The sequence below is a fragment of the Gymnoscopelus braueri genome (genome assembly GCF_963280865.1).
Source record: "Gymnoscopelus braueri genome assembly, chromosome: 3".
Lineage (NCBI taxonomy): Eukaryota > Metazoa > Chordata > Actinopteri > Myctophiformes > Myctophidae > Gymnoscopelus > Gymnoscopelus braueri.
This window is the reverse complement of record NC_137612.1, coordinates 26,620,251-26,645,705: the sequence shown is the minus strand read 5'-3', so window position 1 is coordinate 26,645,705 and position 25,455 is coordinate 26,620,251. Positions and strand designations below refer to the sequence as shown.

At 41.3% G+C, this 25,455-nt stretch overlaps 1 protein-coding gene across 1 annotated transcript in view; it reads left to right on the top strand.

The window, feature by feature from the left end:
- grm7 (glutamate metabotropic receptor 7) overlaps positions 1-25,455 on the top strand; it is a gene marked incomplete at both ends in the record, with an annotated part of 213,655 nt that overhangs the window by 79,561 nt on the left and 108,639 nt on the right. Inside the window, 2 exons of the mRNA XM_080423728.1 lie at positions 5,492-5,634; positions 19,828-20,023. Of these exons, the coding sequence (XP_080279854.1) occupies positions 5,492-5,634; positions 19,828-20,023 (339 nt within the window). The remainder of the gene's footprint in view (positions 1-5,491; positions 5,635-19,827; positions 20,024-25,455) is intronic.

Genomic DNA, 25,455 nt, shown 5'->3' with positions numbered 1-25,455 from the left:
CAACCGCACCAAATAATTGTTATTTTCCTGATGTTAGTTCTCTTATAAACAGTGTTACTCACCACTGTCGCGATGCAGTGACTGTATACAATCCACAACCATGGTAACAACAAGCGAACGTCTTCATTAAGTTACTTTCGCTTTCAACCACTTTGTTGCCATGTCGGCTTTTTATAAGCTTTTTATAAGCGACTTTTAATATAATAAACTTTATTTATATAGCACCTTTCATGACATAAATGCAGCTCAAAGTGCTTTACAGAAAAAGAAAGAAAAAGTGAAAACAAAACACAGAGCAAAAACAATGCTCTGTGTTGCGACTTTTGGGCTTGTTTGGCACTTGTTTTGGGCTTGTTTTCATAGACCTGGCTACTTATTTCTCTCGCAACCTGGCAACACTGGCTGCCTTCAAAGCAACATGTCGTGAGCGGCTATTTTGTGCCTGGTGTAAAATGACGTAATATTAAAATACTACAAACGCACACACGGTGAAATGTAGTGCTTTTTAAAAGCTATTATAGGCCTATAGATTGATATCATTAATTTAATTCCCGCATTATTTCACCCGCGGTTTATCCAATATGAATTAATAATTATATTTGATTGACCCAAATCCACCCAAACTGCGGTTAACTGCGGCAACCGCGGCTAAAACCGCGATCCGCGCATCTCTACCCCACGGTGTCAATAAGATTCATTTATAGTTTGACATTTAAAATGCTCATGATGTCCTGATTTTCTCTATGACTCGAAAATCGATGCACTGATTGACGCATCGCACTCTAATGTCTCCTTGAAATAGGTATGCCCCATACAGTAGCCCTACTTCCTCTGGTCTGCAGGTATTATATGACAGAAAATTAGGGCTGTCAACTGAGCTCAGAAATTAGAATTTAAATTCTATTATTATTATTATTATTATTATTATTATTATTACCCTTATTATTATTATTATTATATCTCTGCTGTCCGGCAGGAACCAACTAACTCCAAAATGTTCATTTCATTTAAAAAAAAAATTACATTTCCAAAAAATGGAGTTAGGAGGTTTTGTTCATCATTGGTAAGAACAGCTGACCTCCAAGCTCACAATGAGGTTGGAGGTCAAAAGGGGGTGGAGCCTGGAGTCAGCAAAACCACCTAACTCCACCCTTTGCTGGAGTTAGCTGATTTAGCAGAAAGTTTGAGGTTCCAATGGAGTTAGCTGGTTTTGTCAGAAGCACTTTTTAATACTTTTCATTGGTTCAATATTTTTTTTTACCAACACACAGACGTAAAGGGTCTTCAATAACACTGATTTATGAAAAAAAAAATGCAAAAGCTGAAAATTTGAGTTAGCTGGTTTATGCCGGACAGCAACGATTTTGGACACAGCTCCTAAATCAAAGTCCATATCTTTGTAGCTGTGACCCAGGTCTCCTGGCATTGCCTGTGGCGTTGTGTATGTGTGTATACTGTAGCCCCCTGCTAAGTCCACCCAGCGGCTACTGATCCCATAGCCTGCGGGGACCGTAACCATGACAACACAGCCCATAGGCCGTGACCGGGCGTGTGCACTCCTAAACTGTTACAGATTCTATAGCCCACAGGGAACATAACCGTGGCAACAGAGCCCATAGCCCGTTGCCGCTCATGCACAGGAACTCCAAAACGCCGGTGCTTAGAGTACAACAGAGTTGACAAAAACACGAATAAACAGCTCAAATTTGCTCACCGATTGAGGGGAAAAAATGCGGATCACCCAGAATGACAGAGGTTTCTTAAATTAGTAGTAGGATAATATCGTATCGGGTTTTTTTATGGTTATGTCTGAGGCAGTCTATTTTACTTTGTATCTACGGTATTTAAGATTAACTGTCCCCTCAAAGCAGTAGGCTATGTTACACTGATCGTGCAATTCAGATTACAAAGAGCCTAATTCAAAACATCAATACTTTAGCACTTCAGAGTTATATTCTTTTGCTGTGGCTATGCGAATTAAGAGCACGAAAAGCTTTCTTGGCAGGAAGGAGGAAGGGGACTTGATCACAGGTGGTACTTAAACGTGATAAAAGACTGAGAGGTGCCAACAACAAGCTGAGAGAGAGAGGTGAAGAGAGATGTCGATTAATGGCATCATTAAGAGGATTTGTTTTCATGAGATAGAGATGTCATGGTTTGTGGAGGGAGGTGGGGGTAGCAACAGTTTGGCTTGGATAAGTGATCAATAATAGTGCACCATAGAGAGAGAGAGAGAGACAGACAGACAGACAGACAGACAGACAGACAGACAGACAGACAGGAGTTAAGAAAGGAGAACTCATTCTGGCTTCTTCAGGGCTCTGCATCATACGTGTGCCACAATTACCTGCCTGGAAATGTAGTGGTCAAAATTACCTTCTGATTAATCATTGTAATCACTTTGTCTGAACCACAGTTTCAGGGAATCACTTTACGTTTGGATGACAGACATTCAAGTTTGTAAGGGTTGGTAATCTTAACACATTAAAACCGGCAAAGCATCTCTGTCATTTTAGATTTTAGCGTTGGCTATTCAAAAATAGCAGATCTACAAGCTCACAGCGTGTCAGTTCGTGCCGTGCTGCAAGCTTGTACACTATTTTTTTATATTTTTGAAAAATCTTGAAAGTGTTGAATTTGAAAACAAGTTGACCCACCCACTGAAAAGTAATAGCTTTAATTTGAATGGCAGACATTCGATTTGCACAGTCCAATTGAAAGCAATATCAGATTAACCACTAAGCGTGTAGAGTAAGGTGAAAATTGCAGTCTTGACTAGCTACCTAGCTAACTAGCATGTGAGAACCATGTTAACAGAGGTCACCAAACTAGTGAAACTTGTACTGACTGTTGTTAACCTACAAAAGTGTTCAACTAGCAAGCTACAGTAGTTCCTGTTTACAAGCATTTACCTAATGTGTTAAGGGATTGAGTATGGGAGTTAGGCGCACTAGTGCATCTATTGTAAAAAGTTACTCTGGAGCCCTGCTGGTGTACAAGCCATGCATCCCGCACTGCTGACAGAGATATGGGGAAAGCATTCTCATACAGTATGTACATGGGAACCATAAGCCACAAAACAGAAGCAGAAAGAAAGATGAGCAAATACGGCACATTAATAAAACATCTTTCCATCCTGTGAGTTCATAAAACAATAGTGGGCGTGATGGTTATTTTATTCAAATGGTACCACTCCTGTCCCTAGGACTTAAAGTTAGATCTGACAGTATAAGCTTCGTAAAGTAGGCTGAACATCACCAGGGACTTATACGGTATATGCATTCATATAAAATGCATCCTTCAGCCCCAGGGGTTATATATAGATGCAGCCGTTATAGAAGTCCCACTTTTTCAGTGGTAAGTGTTGCATACTATTGCACTGTTGCAAGAGATATTATTATGGAAATGTCTAATTCTGTTCTCTTTTTCAGTGGCCATGTTCTGGGAATTATAATATGGCCACTATTTGTTTGCGTGACACACGCTTTTTACTAGTTATTTGTTTAACTTTGTTCTCTCTTTGAGAAGAAAAAAACGCATGCTCTTAAGACTCAAACTGTAGCAGCTGTAACTGTGTAGCTAATGTTGATTCACTCTAGATGTGCGATGGGAAAAGCGTAAATCATGATTATCCACCTGCTTGTTGAACAGAGTGAGTTGAACTGAGTCAACCTGTCACATTAACAAGCCTACGAACTATGTCTGCCGACGTATGCCAGTGCATTGTTTCATATGCTTCAAAATCAAGAAAGATTATTAGTTTAAATGTAAAGTAAGCAAAGGACAGTAAACAATTGACTATAACGATTTAGACAGAATTGCAGTGTGTGTCTGACACAAAAGTGACCTGAGAGTTGACTAACTATCCTGCCTGAGACCTCATGAGACAACGCATCCAACCTCGAGTGGAAGAGTTCTCCACCTCCTCCTGCCTTTGTCTTTGCTTCCACACTCACTCTTGAGGAGGAAAAGCTTCACTTCATCAGAGAGGGATAAGAAGAGGGAGGCAGTGTGTGGGAGAGAGAGTCACTGAGAGAGAGAGGAGGGCGGGGTGGGGGAGCACACCATTGAATTGTGAATAATACATAATAATTATTATTCTTTCCGTAATCGAGACATTTCAAGTGTTATCCTCTCCTTTTATTGTATTCTATGACTGATTCACCTTGCAACACACATGAACATGCATACGCACACACACGCGCGAACACACACACACACACACACAGACACAGACACAGACACAGACACACACACACACACACACACACACACACACACACACACACACACACACACACACACACACACACACACACACACACACACACACACACACACTTACACACATAAGTATGCATATATGCATTCACAAATACTTGCACTCTCTCGCACAAGCAAATTATCTCTTTTACACACACACACACACACACACACACACACACACACACACACACACCCTACAGTATATCGCTCTTCTCACACACATGTATTTATCTTTCTCCCTCCCTCACACACACAGCTTTTCTATTTCACTCTTGCTCTCCTGCACATTCACCATCTCACACACACGCATGCACACTCTCACGCACGCACGCACGCACGCACGCACTCACGCACGCACGCACGCACGCACGCACGCACGCACACAATAAGTGAAAACTCTTGGAGGTTGAGATCCTTAGCCTGTGAGAAATTATTCTTATTTATGCCCTGGTGGCATCATCACTGCAGATCAAGGACATCTCAGCAGTATTGGTGACAGTGAGGGAAGCTGCGAGCTGCCTGTCAGCTTGGAGACCATACTTATAGAGAGAATGGAGAGCTGATTAGAAACAGCTCTTAAGTCCTCAGTTTTTTGCAAATGGCCATTGTTAAACGATTAAAATGACAAAGTGGAAGAGAAAAAGCTGTCAAAAATGATACAAGTGATACAAATGTGTTACAAATGTGGTACATTGTGATCTTTTACAGTAGTGCTCCCAGAATTTATCGGGGTAAAAGGCTGACATAAGTTCTCAAATGTACATCTTAGTTTTCATTCTTTCATTCTTCAGTCTTTAAATATTACTCATATAATATTAATCATTACCATCATTACCAGATGGAGAACCGGGATGACTGGAGGCGACAATGGAGGGCACGATGTAGAGAGATTACTAAATATTACTCATATGCTCATGAATGCATGTATGCTTTTTTGCAGTATTCAACAGGTGTTAGCATTGTGCTGTACTTCCATCACTGTGACAGACTTTTGGTACGGTGGTGCACGCTAGCTTGGAGATGCAGCGTTCTGCCGGTCGACACTCACCGCCTGCCGACTCATTCCACAACTCGAGCTTGCGGCTTGCGGCCTTCTCCTAAAGCCTACTATCATCTCCTTTGTTTTACTATCCACCACTATTCATAAGTATTCAATCAGTAAGTCACAAATATTACTTTGCTGACCTCTGATGTCTTTTTCTTTTCTTTTCTTGTTTTCTCCAAGGGTTTGATGCCTACTTCATGTCACGGACTCTAGAGAACAACAGGCGGAATGTTTGGTTCGCTGAGTACTGGGAGGAGAACTTCAACTGCAAACTCATGAGCTCCTCCAAGAGAGATGAGAGCAGTAGAAAGTGTACAGGTAAGGTGTGTGTGTGTGTGTGTGTGTGTGTGTGTGTGTGTGTGTGTGTGTGTGTGTGTGTGTGTGTGTGTGTGTGTGTGTGTGTGTGTGTGTGTGTGTGTGTGTGTGTGTGTGTGTGTGTGTGTGTGTGTGTGTGTGTGTGTGTGAGAGAGAGAGAGAGAGACAGACAGACAGACAGACAGACAGACAGACAGACAGATTGAGATTACATTAATGCCTAATGCACGCTATTATTGCACATCGACTTTACGCATACTCTTGTTCATTGACTTACAGTCTTAGCCTGTGTGTAAAGTATAGCCACATTTGCAGTTGTAAACAGAAGCTCATGACTCTTCTGTGTACAATCGATATAGCAGTGCAATTAGTGGTTGAACCTTAATGAACACACTCTACTGGGAGTATTGATTAAAGGCACAACATAACATATTCTTTCCTTCATTCGCTCTAATTAAGTTTTATTTATTTATTTACTTTTTATTCGGCAGCCCTCTCATCTCCTCCTATCTCTTCCCTTCTCTTCATCCTCTGGTTTCATCCTGTCTTCTCTCCTCTCCTATCCTCCCCTCTTCTGCATGCCTCTCTCTTCTTTTCTCTTGTTATTTTGTCATACTGTATGTCATCTCTCATCTCTTCTCATGTACTGTCCTCTCCTCTTATTTCTCATCTTTTCATTCTCTTGAAGTTAACACTACTTAACATTATTTACTTTAGAAATCAAATTACTGGCCTAGGCATTTGAGCATGAATGCAGCAAATTATGTAATTGAAAATGTTTTTTATGTTTCATTCATCATGTAAGCAGAGGAACGGAATTACAAAAGTAGTGATCATCCAAACAGTGTTGTAACAGTTACCCAGAAAGGTGGCAGCTGGGGTGGTGGAGGCAATGCTTTGCCAGAAGCAGCAGTGAGAGTGGCAGCATGTTTAATGATTCAAATTCTGAGAATGGGCTGTGATTGGTGTGTGACTGGTTATAAATGTTTGGCTTATTTGACACACTGTTTCAGTTAGTTAGCTGATTACAGCTGGGTCATAAGACTTTGGTGTCCTCCATGAATTAACGTGATGCTTCCTATTTACATGTTGATTTCAGTTCTGCCTTTTTGGTGGATGATAGACAAGGAGTTGAATAGCGAGAATTTGAGCTTTAATTTATTTAGACTTAAATCAGATTACTTTCACTTTTGAGCTCTCCTGTAAAGTGTGCGGCTCAACAATGGTACACCAGTTGTTGCGCTGTGTCACCTAACTGTCTCACTATTTCCTGTAACTGCGTTCCCTTTTTCCATCTTTCTCCAACCTGACTTCTTGCCTGTTTCTTCACCTCAAAGAAAATTGCTCACCTCAGCTCTTCTGTGCTTCTTAGAGCCAGGCCTTCAGTTGCATTTGGCCATGAAGCCCTGGTTGACACAGTGAAGCACAGAAGCCTAGCAAAGACAATAATATGTCAACATATCTATAGATATGGAATAGACCATAGATCTCACAAAGTCACCAAAGTAAACATTGTGCTGCATCAGCCAGGACTGAAATCCACCACTGATTCACAACAATAATGAACCCATTTCCACAGTGCTTTCTGTGGCTATCCAGGATGATTGACTCACTCTGTGCTCTCAACACAGCAGGCGTCATGGTGGTGACACATGCTGTCAGGCTGACTAGTTTAAGCCTTGAGACAACCCCTAATGAGTCAAACAAGAGGAGGAATCCAGACAAGCTGTCTGTGCATGGAGCTCTCACAAGCTTCTTAAAACCGTTCGGTGAAAGTTGGGATGTCTTACTAGTCAGATGACGAACAGAGAGGCACAGTTCGTGTTTGTTATATTTGGGAAAGAGCTGTGGCCTGCTGGGATGGAAATAGTATTTTTGTCCTCCCTCAACAAAGTGTTACCAGGCCATTAACTCTGTTTTAACAGCAGCTGGAAAGAGAGCAAAACCTTGTTCTTGGAGTTCAGGCTGATTTATGCTTTATGCTGAGGTGTCGTAGCTACTGTATCGTTTGTTGTAGGTGCTGTGTGTAGCAAGTGATATGCATAGGCTTTAGAGTGCTAGGGTGGTGAAGAGAGGTTTGGGATGGAAAAGGCGTTTCAAGATGAATTAACGTTAGTCTAGCATTATTGACGAGATTACATCAGAAGAGGCAGAGACAGCGAGAGACTTCAGAAATGGCATGTGAGACCATTGAACATGGTGAGAGACATGGGAGGAGGGAGCTTTTGCAGTGGTTGAATAGATTTGAAAATAAAACATAATTTGCACCCGTTCAGCTCTCGCATGTCTGTTCACATTGATCCCATTGATCTCACCCAGAGAGTGACTAGTAAAGTGGCCCAAGAAGACCAATCACAGTTATTGCTCTAGGGAATATTTTTTATGGCTGTTTGATTATAGTTTATTTATGTGTTTATGACAACAGCTGTCAGTTACTGTACTGTATCATTGCGCAGCAAACATATGAGAACGTGTACAGTATAATATAGAGAAATACAAAATATTGATGAGTCCTGAGTTTATTTTGTGAGTCCAATATGACTGCAGTTTGGACTGCTTGTGGAAGGAACCATTTCCTTTATATGTTTGATTCATTTATGTGAGCTGTGTGGTTAAGTGTTGCTTTATTGGTGCTAACTATATGAGGTGAATGAAGGTGATTACACCTATAATCTCTACATATCCGCAAGCCAATAATGCACCTATGAGACTAACTGATACATGTGATTGGTGGAGAGAAAGGAAGGAGTGCTAAAGGAGCCCTGCAGGCAGTGACATATGGCACTGAGATATACCACATGGTTGTGTTTACACTGCTACTGAAAAAAAGTGATGTGAACTGAACTTAGCAGCTTAAATATCCAGGAAGTACAGGGGACTAACGTGGTAGTAGAAATTATCTCTAAATGATATAATATCCTCAGCGCATTTCTCACAGATTCCTCTTCCGTGCGGAATATGGTTGACAACTTTCCAGTTTCAAAAGCGACCTGCACGGTTGGACTTTGCATAAAACAGACCTTTTGTGTTTTGAATGTAGAAACAACTGCAAAATATTGCTTTACAAAACAAATTAAAATGTCCACAGCTTCTGGAAATAAAGCCATTAACATGAAAATGGTCTGTTAATGTAAGATATAATTATGTACAAAGCTATGAATAGACAATATAATGTATTGTCTCTGGTATATAAGCCTCTGCCTGGATGCAGATCTAGGGCTATGGGATAGCATGGCTAATTCTCTCACAACTATTGCAGCTTATTGTTTTTAGCCTGCTATCCAACAACTAATGTATTTACAACCTGGCACATTGGTCTGTCCATTTGTTTCTTGGACATCAATGTATCGACTATAGAGGCCAAATTAATGCCAATGGGGAGTAAGATTAATTCTGCCTGCTCTCTGCTTTAAAATTCATATACAATATTTGCCAGGTACAGGTAATCACCATTCTGCCCTTCTGGGGGAAAGAAATTATAAAAAAAATACACTATACACATTATCCCTAACTTGGATAAAATCAGATGCAAACCCATGAGTTACGCTGGTCAGTGTAGTGCAGCGGTTAAAAGCAATATTTTGGGAGAATCGTTCACTTGGTGATACAAGCGTGAAACTTGGTACAGATCATCTTTAGAGGTCATTTATCGATTTTTTTAATCGAGCCACTTGAAAATCAAAGATGGCGGCCATTTTTCAAGATGGCCGACATCTTAGTGGGCAGTTAAGTGATATGATGGTTTATTTGGTGATACAAGCATGAAAATTGGCATGAGCAGTCTCTGTGGGTCACTTGACAATAGGCCACCCACAGCTACTTGAAATTTCAAGATGGCGGCCATTTTTCAAGATGGCCAACACTTTAGTGGAGCAATTAAGTTATATAATGGTTTATTTGGTGATACAAGCATGAACATTGGCATGAGCAGTCTCTGTGGGTCACTTGACAATAGGCCACCCACAGCTACTTGAAATTTCAAGATGGCGGCCATTTTTCAAGATGGCCAACACTTTAGTGGAGCAATTAAGTTATATAATGGTTTATTTGGTGATACAAGCATTAAATTTGGCATGAGCAGTCTCTAAGGGTTGCTTGACAAGAAAACACTCCCAGCCACTTTAAATTTCTATTTTCAAGATGGCCGCCCCCTGGATCCTCAAAAGATACATTTTCTCATAGAAATTTATGTTTTTTTTTCATTAAGGACGATTATACGATTATTATTATTATGCTAAAGAACAACTTTTAACACATCACAATATAGTTGTGTTGATTTGTTGATCATAGATAGATTAGATAAGAGTGAATATCTGCACTACCAGGGCACACTGGTGATATATCACTGCTGTTAAACTCAGAGTGGGGTTCAATGTCAGCTAATTGAAAGTTGGTATCCCAAATGCTGTCTAATTTACCCCAAAACAGTTAGATAGCCGCACCTGAATTGACAGGTTGTGCCAGCACGGGAGAGCCGAGCCAAGGTTAATGGGGTTTTAGTTAACCGGATGGTGTACAGATCGCTCAGGATTTAAATGGCATTGGATGAACGATCGAACTAAGTGTAGGGTTAAGGCAGTGTATATCAACCCTGGCAAACGTCCCAATTTTGGGCCGGGGCTACTGCTGAGGTGTGCCGCGCCGTTTGAAGAAGGTTTGAAAAAATATAATTTTGAAAAAAAAAAAAAACAAAAAAAAATTACATTAATAATAATCAGGTATGCAAACAGCCCCGAGGTGAAAAGGGTGACAACATGCTGTTTTTTTTCGGGTCAGGTGTCACTATTGCCCTATTTGGATTCAAAACGGCTAGTGGAAGCTGAAAAGCTACAAGTTTGCATGTCTGACAAGCTACAAGTTTGCATCGTTTCGTGAAATTAGTGTATCGGCACACCCCTAGTGTGTGTGTATATATATATATACCGTATATATATATATATAATTATATATATATATATACCGTATATCTAGGTGTGCCCTGGGATCTTTTGGGTATGCCAGGTGTGCCTTGGCACAAAAAAGGTTGATATACACTGGGTTAAGGCACGAACTTAGTTGTATCCCATACATCAAAGTGCTTGGTAAAAGGTGGTAAAAGGATAAACCCTCGGCCTCTGCCTATGCTGCAGACATGGCAGAAGCCATCATAACAGTTGTGAAAACTAACTGGGACAGATGTTTAATTTGTCAGCAGGTCACCAAGGAAAAACTCATTCAGCCGAGTTTATTCAACAGAGAGCACGATCGTACTGGTTATGATACCATTGCAAGAAATGTTCCATTATTTCATAAGATCAATGCTCTGCCTATCTTACTTAGTCCAACCCGACTAGATGAAGGTGATGGCATAGAAAGCACATCGACAAGAAACAGAGCAAAATATAATTCAAGCTGTAAACTTAGGTTCAACAACACAGAGCTGGAAAGGGCCCAAAAGAGAGCATCTACATCTGCTGAAGACACTGAAGATACCAAAGATATCTATGTCAAGAGGCCAAGAAGATCTAATGTATGACCGGTCCAGCGATGTCACAACTGTGAACGAGGCCAGGCTTGATCTCTTTGCCAGAAAGCAAAGACAATATGACTTGATCCCACCAACTCAAGCAGCACTCAAAGAGCATGCCAAACATGCTTCTTATGAGGCTGGATACGTGTGGGGACAGGCATTGAAGCGACATCCACAAATGCCGAGCCCATCTGACTGGGGATGGGTGGAACAGGACGAGAAGTGGAAAGTCTTCTGGACTCCACTTCCACCTATTGCGGAGAGTTGTTGGGAGTTGACCAAATGTGGGTGCTCCAAGGCATGTACTGGAAGGTGTAACTGCTTCAGATATGGACTCAGTTTCACATGCCTATGTAGTTGCCCCTGCTAGAACCTATTTGCATGTTTATTTTGCCAGAGTTATTCCCTGTTGTCCTCTGTGTTTTCAAGTGGAGGCCTATGGCTCGGCTTCCCCTCGTCACATCGACGCATCATGTTTTACTTTTTATCTAGTCTATTACTGTGTAATTTTCAGTTGTTACTTTGTAACATTGCTTCCACTGCCTTCCACTGCCATATCTAACAGTGAAGCACATTTTCAGTTTAGTTCCTTAGTATCGTTTGTCATGGTTCCGTGGCTATTGCCATTCAGTATTAGCCATTACTCATAATTTTGGAGCACTGTCCGTTCAGCACCACAACTGTGCTTATCAGCACCACAACTGTGCTAATTTATTCATCTTATTTTTTGTTTCCCCACCCCTTAGTATTTATTTGACACATGTAATGGCTGTTAGTTTAAAAAAAACCAATATATATATATATATATATATATATATATATATATATATATATATATATATATATATATATATATATATATATATATATATATATATATATATATATATATATATATATATATATATATATATATCCTCCCTTGTGACTGTTACCTTGTCGTGGTAAGGGAGCTTGTTTAGGCCTACCTCAGTGAACCCTGAGAGCTATGCCGGTGGGAGGCAACTCCTGACAGGTCTTACCAAACTGGACAGGTCGTGGGCGAGGAGTCAGACAAAACACAGTCAAACAACCTCTCTTGACAGAGCTTTTTGAGGAACCCAATACATTTCTATGAGAAAAGGTATCATTTAAAGATTGACATCTTGAAATCTCAAGTGGCTGTGGGCGGTTTCTTGTCAAATGACCTTTTGAGACGGCTCATGGCAATTTTCATGCTTGTATCACCAACTAAATGATTTCTTAAGCTTAACTAGTCCACTAAGGTGGTGGCCATCTTGAAAAATGGCCGCCATCTTGACATTTCAAGTAGCTGTGGGTGGCTTATTGTCAAGTGACCCACAGAGACTGCTCATGCCAATTTTCATGCTTGTATCACCAAATGAACCATTATATAACTTAAATGCTCCACTAAAGTGTTGGCCATCTTGAAAAATGGCCGCCATCTTGAAATTTCAAGTAGCTGTGGGTGGCCTATTGTCAAGTGACCCACAGAGACTGCTCATGCCAATTTTCATGCTTGTATCACCAAATAAACCATCATATCACTTAACTGCCCACTAAGGTATCGGCCATCTTGAAAAATGGCCGCCATCTTGGATTTTTGAGTGGCTCGATTAAAAAAGTCAAAGAGTTGACCTAAAGGAATGTTCATGCCAATTTTCACGCTTGTATCACAAAGTGAACGATTGTTCCTACTATCTGCTCTACTAGTGGGAACAGAGACAGGATCGAGATACTGTACGTAAATAGTCCTCCTTGGCAGTGTGGTGCTGGCTGCTATTGCCTCTAGCCAGCAGTTAGTATGAGGGTAATTTATACACATCTCTAGCCAGGGGCAGTGACAGGAGAAAGCTCTGCTGTAAGGATAGCATTAATGCTGAGGGCCCTTTAGAGCCACTGGTGTTGGGATGACATTATGCTCACAGGGTCTGATGAGGTCCCACTTTATGTGTACATGTGTGCACACACAATGATGGAGATTTGCAAAGGTGTGTGTGTGTGTGTGTGTGTGTGTGTGTGTGTGTGTGTGTGTGTGTGTGTGTGTGTGTGTGTGTGTGTGTGTGTGTGTGTGTGTGTGTGTGTGTGTGTGTGTGTGTGTGTGTGTGTGTGTGTGAGTGAGAGAGAGAGAGAGGGGGAGTATATGTGAAGAAGAGTGATGGGAGGAAGACAGATATTAATATGATTAGTGGAAACAGAGAATGGGAAAAAATAGATATTCCGGATTTATACCTAGTCATACAAACGGTGTCCCACAGAAAAAATTGCCAGTCTACAAGCTCGATGCTATGTGTTGGGAGCTTTCTCGGGATCCCATTGTGGCAGCCAGGTAAATGGAGTGGTTATGATGACCTGCAATGTGTGGAGGGGTTTAGATGGAACCAAAGAGACAACAGGAAAATAGCAATCAGTGTTGAAAGTTCCAGCCCTGTGAGAAATATCCAGGGTAACTACTACTGTCAGTGCAAGGGAGCTTGTTGTTTAGCTCAACAGAGAACCAGAGAACAAAATGCTTGCTCTCACAGTTTCACAATTCCTGTGTCAACGGCAAAGCACAGTAGTTATGGACACTGTGCTATGCACAGGGGCCGTCATGCAATCCCTCTTGGTGGTGGTGGGGCATCCTTCCGCAGAAGAAAAAAAAAATGGTGATGCAATTTTTTGCAATTTCAAAGGACGTGGAAGGATTACATTAACATTTAACAAAATCAGTTTTTGTTGCTCAGTAATCTCCTACTTTATTTCATTTTACTTGTCCAACATTAGAAACAAAAGACCACATAGCGATCTCAGCCCGCTCCTGACTCACGCGAGCAGACCGCAAATTAGCCAGTTCTTCTGTGTATTCTGGCTCATCCTCGAGTTCAACACTAAACTGCCTGCATTTGTAAAGGAAAGCAACCAAACAGGGTAAAATATTGCCAAGTATTGCGGGAGAGCAATAAGCAATAAGGTCTATGAATATTATGTTTATGAATTGAATACCAAGGACCTCAATGGAAACAAGACCACAAGGACTTTTTTGGACGGACCTTTTAGACAAAGTGTTTAACTGTACTTTCTGCCTAATAGAATATTCAATCAATCAATCAATACTGTAAACGCAAATTTAGCTTTTTTCATAGATTTTACCTGGCAACCCCCCCAGCTCCCCCACCCCCTCTCTCTCTCTCTCTGTCTGATCAGATGCGCGCACACACACACACAGTCACACAGACACGTCCGCAGTGCGCATTTCCATGCAGTCCACCACTACACAAATATAAATTAATTCTTAAGTTAAGAAGTTTGCGACGTGTCTGTTCCGGCGGGTCCCCCCCGCCTGAGGCCCCCCCAGGGGGGGGGGGGGGACAACTGTCCCCTTCATCCCCGCCTGTCGGCGGTCCTGATCTACAAACCCACCACATGTGGCCCTTAACTAATGTTCCTTTCTGAATAGCCTCGTCTGGCCACAAACAGGTATCACATGCACCTCTGACACAATTCAGCAGAAATACAATATGTCAGTCATTTTCTAAATAGGATGAGAATGTACTTATCTAGATAGACTTCATTTCTAAACTAAATATGAAATTCATATTTAGGCACAAGTATTCATCCAGTGGCTTTAGACAGGCGGTGGTATGAGTAATGCAGAGCTACTGTACATTGAACATATCCCAGTATCCCAACTATCACCACCTAGAAATGTACATTATTTAAACAATTGTTTGGCAGGTTCGGGTCCCCATCCAAGCTCTGATTTGCAGTGCAATGGAATCCTGATATCATGCTATTAGCCGCTTGGCTAGTTTGCCAGCTTCATTTTTTAATAATGATATTATTTGGAAGCAGTACTGATGGTATGTCTCCCGGTTCACTCCTAATTTCACTCATCCCTGTGTGGCCACAATGTCTATTCCATTTTTATTCGCCGCCTTTGCTTTTTTAGGAGACAGATGAAGAATATACTGGAGCACTGTCATAATGCCACCCATTTCTTCTTGATGCGTTTGACAGGAGGCAAAACCTTTGATTGGATAAATTAATTTAAACACAAGCTGTTCTACACTGCAATTTATGCTGCATCCACAGATTCAGGCAGCTGGCCTTTCTTTCACCCTCCTACACAATTATTTAGTTTATCTTTTTTTTTTTTTTTTTTATTGAGCCTGGCTGGTGTCACTTGTAGTCATTTTGACTAGGTTTTAAAATGATTTGATTGAAGGGATTCTTATCTACCTTTCCGCTTAGCCCCACACCTGCGGAGGGTGGAAAAGTGAAAGTTGGAGTGAGGGATTTAAGGGACTGTATCAACTCCAGCGATAACCTGACCTAACATTGCTGAAATGAAAGGTTGAACATCGAAGAAACAAGATTTTACAGATTTCTGAAATCGAACCCTGGTCTCCAGCTCGGCAGACCAGCAGGCAACCCACTGCAGGCGCCAAAGAAGCTAGCTCCGTTAGCAGAGCAAGTTATGGCCAGATATCTTGCGGGCTATTATTATTTATGTATTTATTTTTTAAATAAAAATGTGACGTTTTTCAGAAAACTGTTAGGATTTAGAAGGCATTTTTTGAATCGGCCTCAGGTCTAAATGGGTTCAAACTAATGACACACAAACTGACAGCTACAGTAGTCTTCCAAACTATGGCTCCACAAAGGAAGTACACTGCGGCTCTATGCAGCTATGCATTGAAAGAAATGAAAAGGAACCTATAAGATGACTTCTCTACAGGAGCCGTCACCACCCACCTTCCAGTGCACATATGGTATAGCCCTACATGTACGGTACATGATTTACATGTAAGGAGCATATTGACGTCCATTATCAGCATAGAGAAAGACAGTTGGTGCTCGTGTGGGCACACAAGCACAAAGATGAACACTCAGCCTGCATGTTGACAGTATACTGTACACAAACACACACACACACACACACACACACACACACACACACACACACACACACACACACACACACACACACACACACACACACACACACATATGGATACAGAGTGAGGGAACGTGGGAGCTAGCTCTGTATTCAAAGTGTTTTTGACCTCATTTAGTTTCTGTCAATCGCTGCACGCCTATCTAGTTTCCATGCCTGCATGCATATCTCTGCAACCCAGGCATGCTGCTCCCACTCATGCACACACTGTGCTGCCATTGTCACATACACAGGGTATGTGCAACTGCAACAGGATGCACAGTGAAAGGCAGAAAGATGCAAGTGGAGGGACAACATGCGACACAGGTCAAGAGCCAGACTTGAAACTGGTGACATTGCAAGTACACTTACTTAACCTGTTGTGTTGGTAGCAGGAGTTCCTGTTGTGTGGATAAGTCTATTGTTACAGATGGATCTCTCCGTGGGAACCAGAAATTGCTTTATTTTGTTCATCGGAAATGGAACATCAGGGCCATGAAAGTTTTAAATTGTTTTTAGAGAAGACGACGAGAGAGAGGGAGGGATGGGAAGGAGAGCGGTTATAAAGATCATTTGAGACTAAACGGAAGAAAGATAAAGATGGAGAGAAATCTACAGGGAGATGGTGGGCGGGGGGTGTTCATGTGAACATTGTGGAGAAGGAACGATGCGCACAAGAGACAGCGTGCAGATACAGTAAAATTAGAGAGAGAGAGAGAGAGAGAGAGAGAGAGAGAGAGAGAGAGAGAGAGAGAGAGAGAGAGAGAGAGAGAGAGAGAGAGAGAGAGAGAGAGAGAGAGAGAGAGAGAGAGAGAGAGAGAGAGAGAGAGAGAGAGAGAGAGAGAGCCCTAATGAAGTGAATCAAAACTCTTACTCTGATCTCACGCTTTTTCCCCCGTTGTCTTCCTTTAATTCTGGTCTTGAGATCGGCAGGTTTGATGAGGCGGATGGTGGGATCATAATGAACACACTCAAAGTGATTAGTGACCCGAAGCGACTTGCGCTTGTCTATGCGTCATGGAATGGCGACAACCATTTAGTCGAACACAACAACACACCTCCTCACCTTTTATTTATCTGCACTCTTACCATTCTCCCTTTCTCTCTTTTTGTCTCTCATTTTATATGAAGCAATGGTTACTAATTAACTTTGAAAGGCCTTTTGGGTATTGGCGAGGATCAAAAGGAAATCTGGAGCAGAGAGACATTGCCATAGAGACATGGTTGAGCTTTTTTGTGCATTCCTTGTGTGCACACATGGCTGCATCGGTTCATGTCAAAACAAAGCTGAGCTGAGCCTCAGGCACTCACTTCAGCTACTCCAAGTCTTGAATAATGTATTTTATTTCGTTCATTTCTTCGCAGCACTGCACGTTCATTTCATGTTGGCATTATTCATTAGTGCACAATAAATGCTCAGTGTTCATTTATCTATTTGTAACTCTGAGAGTGTGCAAATGTAACCAAATAGACCCTTACTGATCCATTTGGTTTTACATTGCATCTCATGCTGACGTCATCGCACAGATCATTGCAAGCTCAGACGTATTTACCCCTGGGGGACTCTGGTCAACTAAGTATATAGGGCTTAAGTGGTTAATTAAACATTTGTAAGCCCATACGACCAGTGTGATATTCAGTCAGCTTGGTAGTTCATGTCAATATCTCTCATGTAATGTCTACATTGGTTTGTGTGCTTTACTCCATAGCAGAAGATGCTGCTGAAAGTACGCACAGTATTGTCAACCGATAGTACCTAATTTTCAGAGCGCCAGCATCAGCGTGTGTGGACTAAAATGCAATGTTGGTGGCATTGTGCTGATTTCCTTCAGGCCATCACAGATTGCCAGATTATACTGTAAACAGTTTTCTCAATGAACTCTATGAATGTTCTGATAGGACAGTCAGGAAGATTCTTCATGGATCATTAACTTTTCTGGCAGATTCATTAGGTCCAATAAGTTGTTTGATTTGACAGTTTTGTACCGCATACGTATAGTATTTGCACTGTTATCTGGATGCTGGTGTCATTATTTATGTTTATTCTTTGTAATGACCTCATTTATTTTATTCATAGCTTTTGGCGGGAAATAGATTTTTTTGTTTGTTTATTGTTTATAATTTGCATGTTTGTCTTGCAAACTTTGTTTCCCAACATCAAAATAAGCCTTCTGTGGTAAATGTTGCATTTGATCTCATTTATGCGGATGTGGCGGATGTTATGCCGATACAGTGATTGATGAACATAAAGACTGCATAGAGGATGCTCCCATAGTAAACCATGGCTCACATCAGTGTCTTAACTTGTGTCTGTTTTGTGAACCATGATTTTGTCCTACTCCATTTTATTCGATACACAGATCACAAATCAAATGTCCTTAAGAGTGGGTTACTTACTACATTATCACATAATGCTTTATCTTCTTTCTCATTTGGAATCTGAGCTCCTGTAGCCTATGCTCTGTAGTGAGTCTGAAACTAAGCTGACCTCTCTTTGAATTCTGAGTGAATTCCCAAGGTGAACAAGCAATGATACATGCAGTGTATTAGATGAGAAGGGAGCGATAACATGGTTATTAAAGTGTCTCGATAAGCCTGGCAGTGTGATATGCACTCCATTCCATCACGCTTTTGCTGAGCCACAAATCTGATTATGAGTCAATGTCATTACACCATTAGATAGTATTGTCACCACTGTGAAAAGCACAGTGATGTTTCAGTTGTTCCGTGGTGTACAGTGGTAGTGTCATCATATTCCTTTTATCTGGACACACATAACCCTGCTGGCCTAAGATTGAATCCCCTCCACCTCCTCTATGCTTTGGTCTAATGTAAGTCAGGATATATATATATATATATATATATATATATATATATATATATATATATATATATATATATATATATATATGTGTGTGTGTGTTATTTATTTTTATGAAAAGGCAAGTTCCGGGCCTTGATTATGATTGGCTGCCTCTCCATTTTTTACAAATCAAAGCCTGGCTATTCTAATATTATTGTAAACCTCTTGGGACTTATTGCTTTAGTGTTCAGCCCTGTCAAGACATATTGCGGTCCATGCTTGGGTCCCGACCCGACCCATTTGTTGAGAAGCACAGCTAGACCACAGGACACTGACAAAGACATGTTAATTCATCTCACTGTGTGTGCTTCCCTCTGGCTCTGGGAGAGCCGTAAATCATCATCAGCTCTCCAAGGAAAGAAAGCAGGGCGGTATTGCAATAATTGGGTAGCTCTTTTAAATGATGGCGCTGTCATTTCCTATTGCACAGCAATTAGAAAGTAATCTAATATGTATGGTGACGATTATGAGTTGATACACATGAAGTGGAAATCATACCAAAAAGCGACTGGACACCAGTTTCCTCTTTGTTTATCGGGATTTACATTTATCTCATGCTGCTGCTCTAAGCTCCCAATGCTGTGACACGTGAATTTGTAGATAATCTATTTCGTATTTTCGTTATGCGACCTCTTCGTTTGATGAAGTATACAATAGGGCTCAAGTGGTTAAAGAGCAATAGTTCCATGAACAAAAACTACCATTGTGACTATTGAATATGTCGCCAGTAGCCAAGGTCAATTGACTCAATTGTTCTCTTTTCCTCCCTCCCTCTGTGTGTGTGTGTGTGTGTGTGTGTGTGTGTGTGTGTGTGTGTGTGTGTGTGTGTGTGTGTGTGTGTGTGCGTGTGCGCACGTCTGTCTCTCTGTGTTTGTGTGTGTGTGTGTGTTTCTCTCTCTCTCTCAGGCCAGGAGAGGATTGGAATTGATTCCAAGTATGAGCAGGAGGGTAAGGTGCAGTTTGTGATCGATGCAGTGTATGCCATGGCCCACGCCCTCCACAACATGCAGAGAGACCTGTGTCCGGAGTACTCTGGCATCTGTCCTGACATGGACCTGGCTGGAGGGAAGAAACTTCTTAAATATATCCGCAATGTCAGCTTCAACGGTGAGTGGCTTCAGTGTCTCTAAGCAATGCACACCTACCCTACACTAGGGGTCCTATCCTCCTACCCACAGTTTGTTGGGATAATGTACAAAAGTATAACTAGAAAGGTGCGCTCAGTGGTGTGCAAATGTCCACCAGGAGGCACGCCCCAATAATAATCCTTACACTCTCTGACGCAGTAACGTCAAAATGTGTCTCTTTCCCTGTGTCCAGTGTCGCACACACACATAGGTCCGCTCGGTGTGTTGTCACGTTTAGTGGGGCGGACATAGCTGAATAGTTAGAGAGCCCGTCTGGGGAGCCAGAGTCCCCATGTTGTCCCAGTTTAGATTCCAGGGCTGGTCAGCAATGTGTGGAATATGACCGGTCTAACTGTCCTTGAGCAGGACACGTAACCCCTAACTGTTCTGTGGGCAGCAATCAGCTGGGTAGAACTGAAACAGAATTTCCCTTGCGGCACCAAGTAGGTCAATATTATTATTATTAGTAGTAGTAGTAGTAGTATGCTGATGTTAATCAAGCATGGGCTTTAACTAAACTGTGTCTCTCTCCCGGGTGCATGCACATGCATACTCTGTGTGTGTGTGTGGGGGTGGGGGGGTGGGTGTGTTTCTCTGCCTGTATGTTGTGTGTACTGTATGTGTACTGTATGTGTACTGTATGTGTAGCCTACTGTATGTGCGTTAGACAAATCAAACATTGCTTTCATAGTTTAGGTGTCACAGACAAGGTGGTTCTCTTTACTCTCACCCTTCCTGGAACTGTGGTTGATAATGTGGACAACCGTCATGTTACCAATACAGCTTTAGTTCCAATTTCGTATTGTATATATTAACTCATTCACTGCCACGGAATTAATTCATTAATTCATCCGTCTACCCCCCTTGCCAGCGAAAACAGCGATTTTACTGTACCTTTGAAAAATCATGGAATATTCTCTGTGACCTCCAGTCCTCACGGAGATCGGCTCATTACACGCTCGGGGGTGTCGTAATTGTCTGGTCGCAATCCTCCATTCAAGAGCTATGGCCATTTGAATGTGGCTTGTTTTTTTTTTAAACAGTAGAAAAACAACAGAAAGCCGAGAAAAAAATACTTTTATAAATCCTTTAACATGAAAGGTGCTTAGATTTTTCTTGTTGTGATCACGTGATTTCTGGGTGTACTCTTCTTCCGTGGAGCTTGGATCATTCACATGTTTAACTATCATCTCTTCAGGAAATATTTTCACTGTGTAAGATACATCTTTCTTTTATTATATTTTTACTTAAATGATTCACACTCACTGTACTTTTGGCCTCTGAGAAGCCATCTTGGAGCAACTGGGACTTGCTCGCTTATTAAAGGCTGGTGTGCGGCTGTTCTAGGGCGTAATGATGGCCATTGATTCACTCCCCCTGCCTTCATTTATGAGCCAGTCCTGGACTCACTATCTACTTCCTGGCAACAAGGCAGTTTCTCCAACCTCTTGGCTAAGGCCATCCCCTCGAGAAAAGAGTGCATCACTGCTGGAGAAATGTGCTCATCAGCTTCTTCATTTGTGCTACAGATGGTTGTTAAATCTGCTAAATTAAACTTTCAATCAAGCACATTTGTAGTAAACATCTCCATGGACATTACCATTGTCACCACTTGATGTTTTTTTTTTTGGCAATGGACGGGGAATGAGGCACCTGGGGAATCTTTAATCTTAGGCTTTGCCTTTGTTCCGCTTGGCTGTTTGTGCAGTAAATGGCCATTGTGTAAGCTTTGATAACAGCATCTGTTTGTCTCCTCTCGCGCTACACACCCTTTAGAATGTCACACAGTGTGTACTCAGGGAGTGTTATTTACACGGTACGTGTTGTCAATGTCGGCATTACACAGGTATTTGAAGATTGAGGAAAGAATGGATTGTCTGAAATTACTGCATCAGATGGCTGATGGATGATTCTTGTGTGAAACTGCAGAAACGGTTATTTATATCACTTTATACATTGTTGAATGAAAACAAACAAACAAACAAACATAAAGGACCTAATCAATCATAGAAGGACACGTTTACCATTGTTGTGAGTTTAGAGATGGAAAATTGGTCTTGTACAGTATGTCACGTGCGCACAGACAAAGCTTCCTTGCAAAGCAGTGTTTCGTCAGAGAGGTAGAGCACAAGAGCACAGCATTACGCCCCTAGAACAGATTTCAGGTTCAGTATTACAAAACTACTCCACAACACTTAAACCACTTGAAACCTAGCGACCCTATTTTGGAGCGAATATTTGGTGACAATAGCTGATTTAAAAGCTTACATTTTCGGGAAAGAAAAAAGAAGGGAAAAAAAGGAGCGGACCAAGTACAGAGCCCTCGGGTACACTTGTCAACAAAGTATATAGGATGTAAGTAGTATTGGTGAGCGCTGTAGATGTGATTTATTTGCACCCTCCAGGAAGCCATTCATACCAGGAATACACTATCCTGGACAGCACACCTGCCAAACCACCAACATCCAATACCTACAGCCATCTGCCATTGCAACCCCAATGATAGAGAACCTACTCAGAACCTGTAATTTACCTTCAATTACAAGCTATGTTAATGTAAGATAAATTACATTAATTTAGCTATGCTGAAATGCATAGGTAAGTACTATAAGTTCAGTGCATTCTGATACACATGGTACAATGACAGCAGGAGAACCAGCAGCTGTATCGGCCCAGACTAGAGAACCATATAGAATGTAAGGGATTAAGAGCATTAATGTATCTACAGGCAGCTTTCCACCGCACCGATTTTGGCCTGACGCGGCATCGGGAAGCGTCGTTCAGTCGGTTAGGGGGGGCCGTGACCGACGCGTGACCGACGCCAAGGGGTCCGCCGACTCTGCCGTAACCTAATCGGCCGACTCCGGGCCGACCGAACATGTTCAGTCTTGGCCCGACTAGGAGTAGCCATGTAGCAGAGAAGAAGTGTGACAACAACAGCGCTCGGTGTTGACAGATTCTGTGAGAGAAACAAGCGGCCATGTCTATGAAAACCTACATTCACTGTTACTCGTTGTCGCTCCCAGAGAGAGAGATTGATTGATTTGACCTACTTTTGCGCTGTGGTGATGTAATTTATTGGGAGCAGGTGTGTAAGATTCCAATAGTATAAACATTTTAATTGGCTTTCATATACTCTTAATATATATATTTTTTTCTCTTTTTCAAAAGAGATTTGGCCTTATAGATCGAAATGTGCTCAGTTTTGGCTATTTTCTGGGTGTTAATTTCAATAAATTAATTAATGTATTTATTTTTGATTATTCGAATACAGTTACAAGTAAAAGTCCGGAATTCAACATTTACTTGAGTAAAAATACTACAGTATTGGTATCAAAATGTACTTAAAGTACCAAAAGTAAAAGTTCTAAAATGTTCGAAAATAGCAGATCTACAAGCTCAGAACGTGTCGTATTGCAACACGTTGTGAGCTTGTAGATCTGCTATTTTCAAATAGCCTATAAGTATAAAATAGGGCTAAAGTGGTTAATGTATGTTTTATAATGATTTATATCTGCAAAGTAACTAGTAACTAAACATTTCAAATAATTGTTGTGGAGTAAAAGTGTAGACAATTGGAAATACTCCAGTAAAGTAAAAGTACCTCAAAATTGTACTTAAGTACAGTACTTGAGTAAATGTACTAGTTACTTTACACCACTGCACGTCAGTGAAGAAAAAACGCTGGGAACATCCCTATTTACAAGCGACTTTGCAGGGAAACAAGCCCAAAGTCGCTTATAATAAGCAGACCTGGCAACGCTGGCAGGCTAGGCTGAAAGTTATAATGCATTAGCACATCAATGGGCACGTCGGCTGACAGACTATGCCAACTTTTGCCAACCGAATACCAGTCTGTTGCAGTCTGAAGTAGTCTGAAGTAGTCTGAACTAGTCTGTTTGGTGGAGAGTCACCTTTAAGATTCCTTAGGTGGAAGTCTTACATTTATACATCTGGAGTCCACAGGGTTGTTTTTCAGAGGTTGCAACAGCTGAGCTGATGTGTGGTCTGAATGGACCAGCAGTATCTCCCAGAGGAAAGTTTGGTTGCCTTGATGGACGCGGGTTAATAGCTTTCTTTCACGCACGTTTTCTTCTTCTTCGATCTACTATCATGCAAAAAGGCTTAGCGTCTGGATTTATAGAATGTGTAATAAGGCATAATCATGTATACATATACATTTGTATACATTGTGCAGTCCTGGATTGAGCAATGTATACATGATTAAACTACAGCATGTTGCATGTTCTATCAGTTACAGAGGCAGACAGGTATTGTACACCTGCAGTCCCGTGCGAGAGACAGACTTTGTTCTCCTACGGATGTTCAGTGGAGGGGGATGCTTATAGTTGAGCATAATGGAATTAGTTCAGCACCGCAATCCCAATCATTCACACCAAATATTCACAACTGCTGAAGTGCTTCTGAAACAGAGAGCAATAGACATTATAATTTATTCACAGTGGCTTTCACCTTTGCAATTTATATATTGTGCTTTGTAAAATGTTATAATTTTAACATTTGAAGCAAAGCCTGAGCAATCTGTTCCGCCCTGGAGAGTGAATCTTATCAAGTAATTAGCAAACCCTGCAATGTCTTTATTCATAATGGAAGTGTCAGTGAAATTGTTACCCACTTGAATGAATATGCTGTACATTGTTAATTAGTAAGAAAGACACACAGCTGTACTGTATGAACCCGGTGGCCACTGCCTCTATTACAGGACAAAAGTAAGGGAATAAAAAATAAAGAATTTTAAAGACAAATGTGGAGATTTTGATTAATTTCACCTGATAAAACTGAGGAAACTAGTACATTTCACTTAGCTCTTACCATAGGACGTTTACAGGTTAAATGATTGAGGGTTATTTCATGAGGCAATAATACTGTACGCTTCATACAGCACTGTGTAGTTCACATGGTTATTATTGAAGAAGGAAATCATACTTAAATACACTTTTTATTCATGACAATACAAATGTAAAAACTTTTGGACATACTTATAGCAAGCAATTCTTAGAACTCTGCATTCTGCAGCAGTCTGAAGACTTCTTCCCATCCAGCATCCCCATTTTAACAAACACAAGCCAAATATCGATTCAGAAACGAAAGCCATTTCATTTCAAGACGTTGCTCTGTGTTGCCTGGGGTAGCTATTAACCCTTATATTGATCTAAAAGCAGTTGTCTGGTCATGGGAGGAATGACTAATTGAGCCTAGAGAGAAGCTCTACAGAGCAACACCAGTTAGACACCAGACAGCGTGTCACCATGCGAGACTTGTATGGCTTTTTAAAGTATGCTACTGAAGTTGGATTTCCAATTGCGAGTCCATTTCTCGTTTCTCATTTGTTACTCCTGGCTCAATCGCTGTGTTACAGTTGCTATGAAAGCCACTTGAAAGCTACATGGT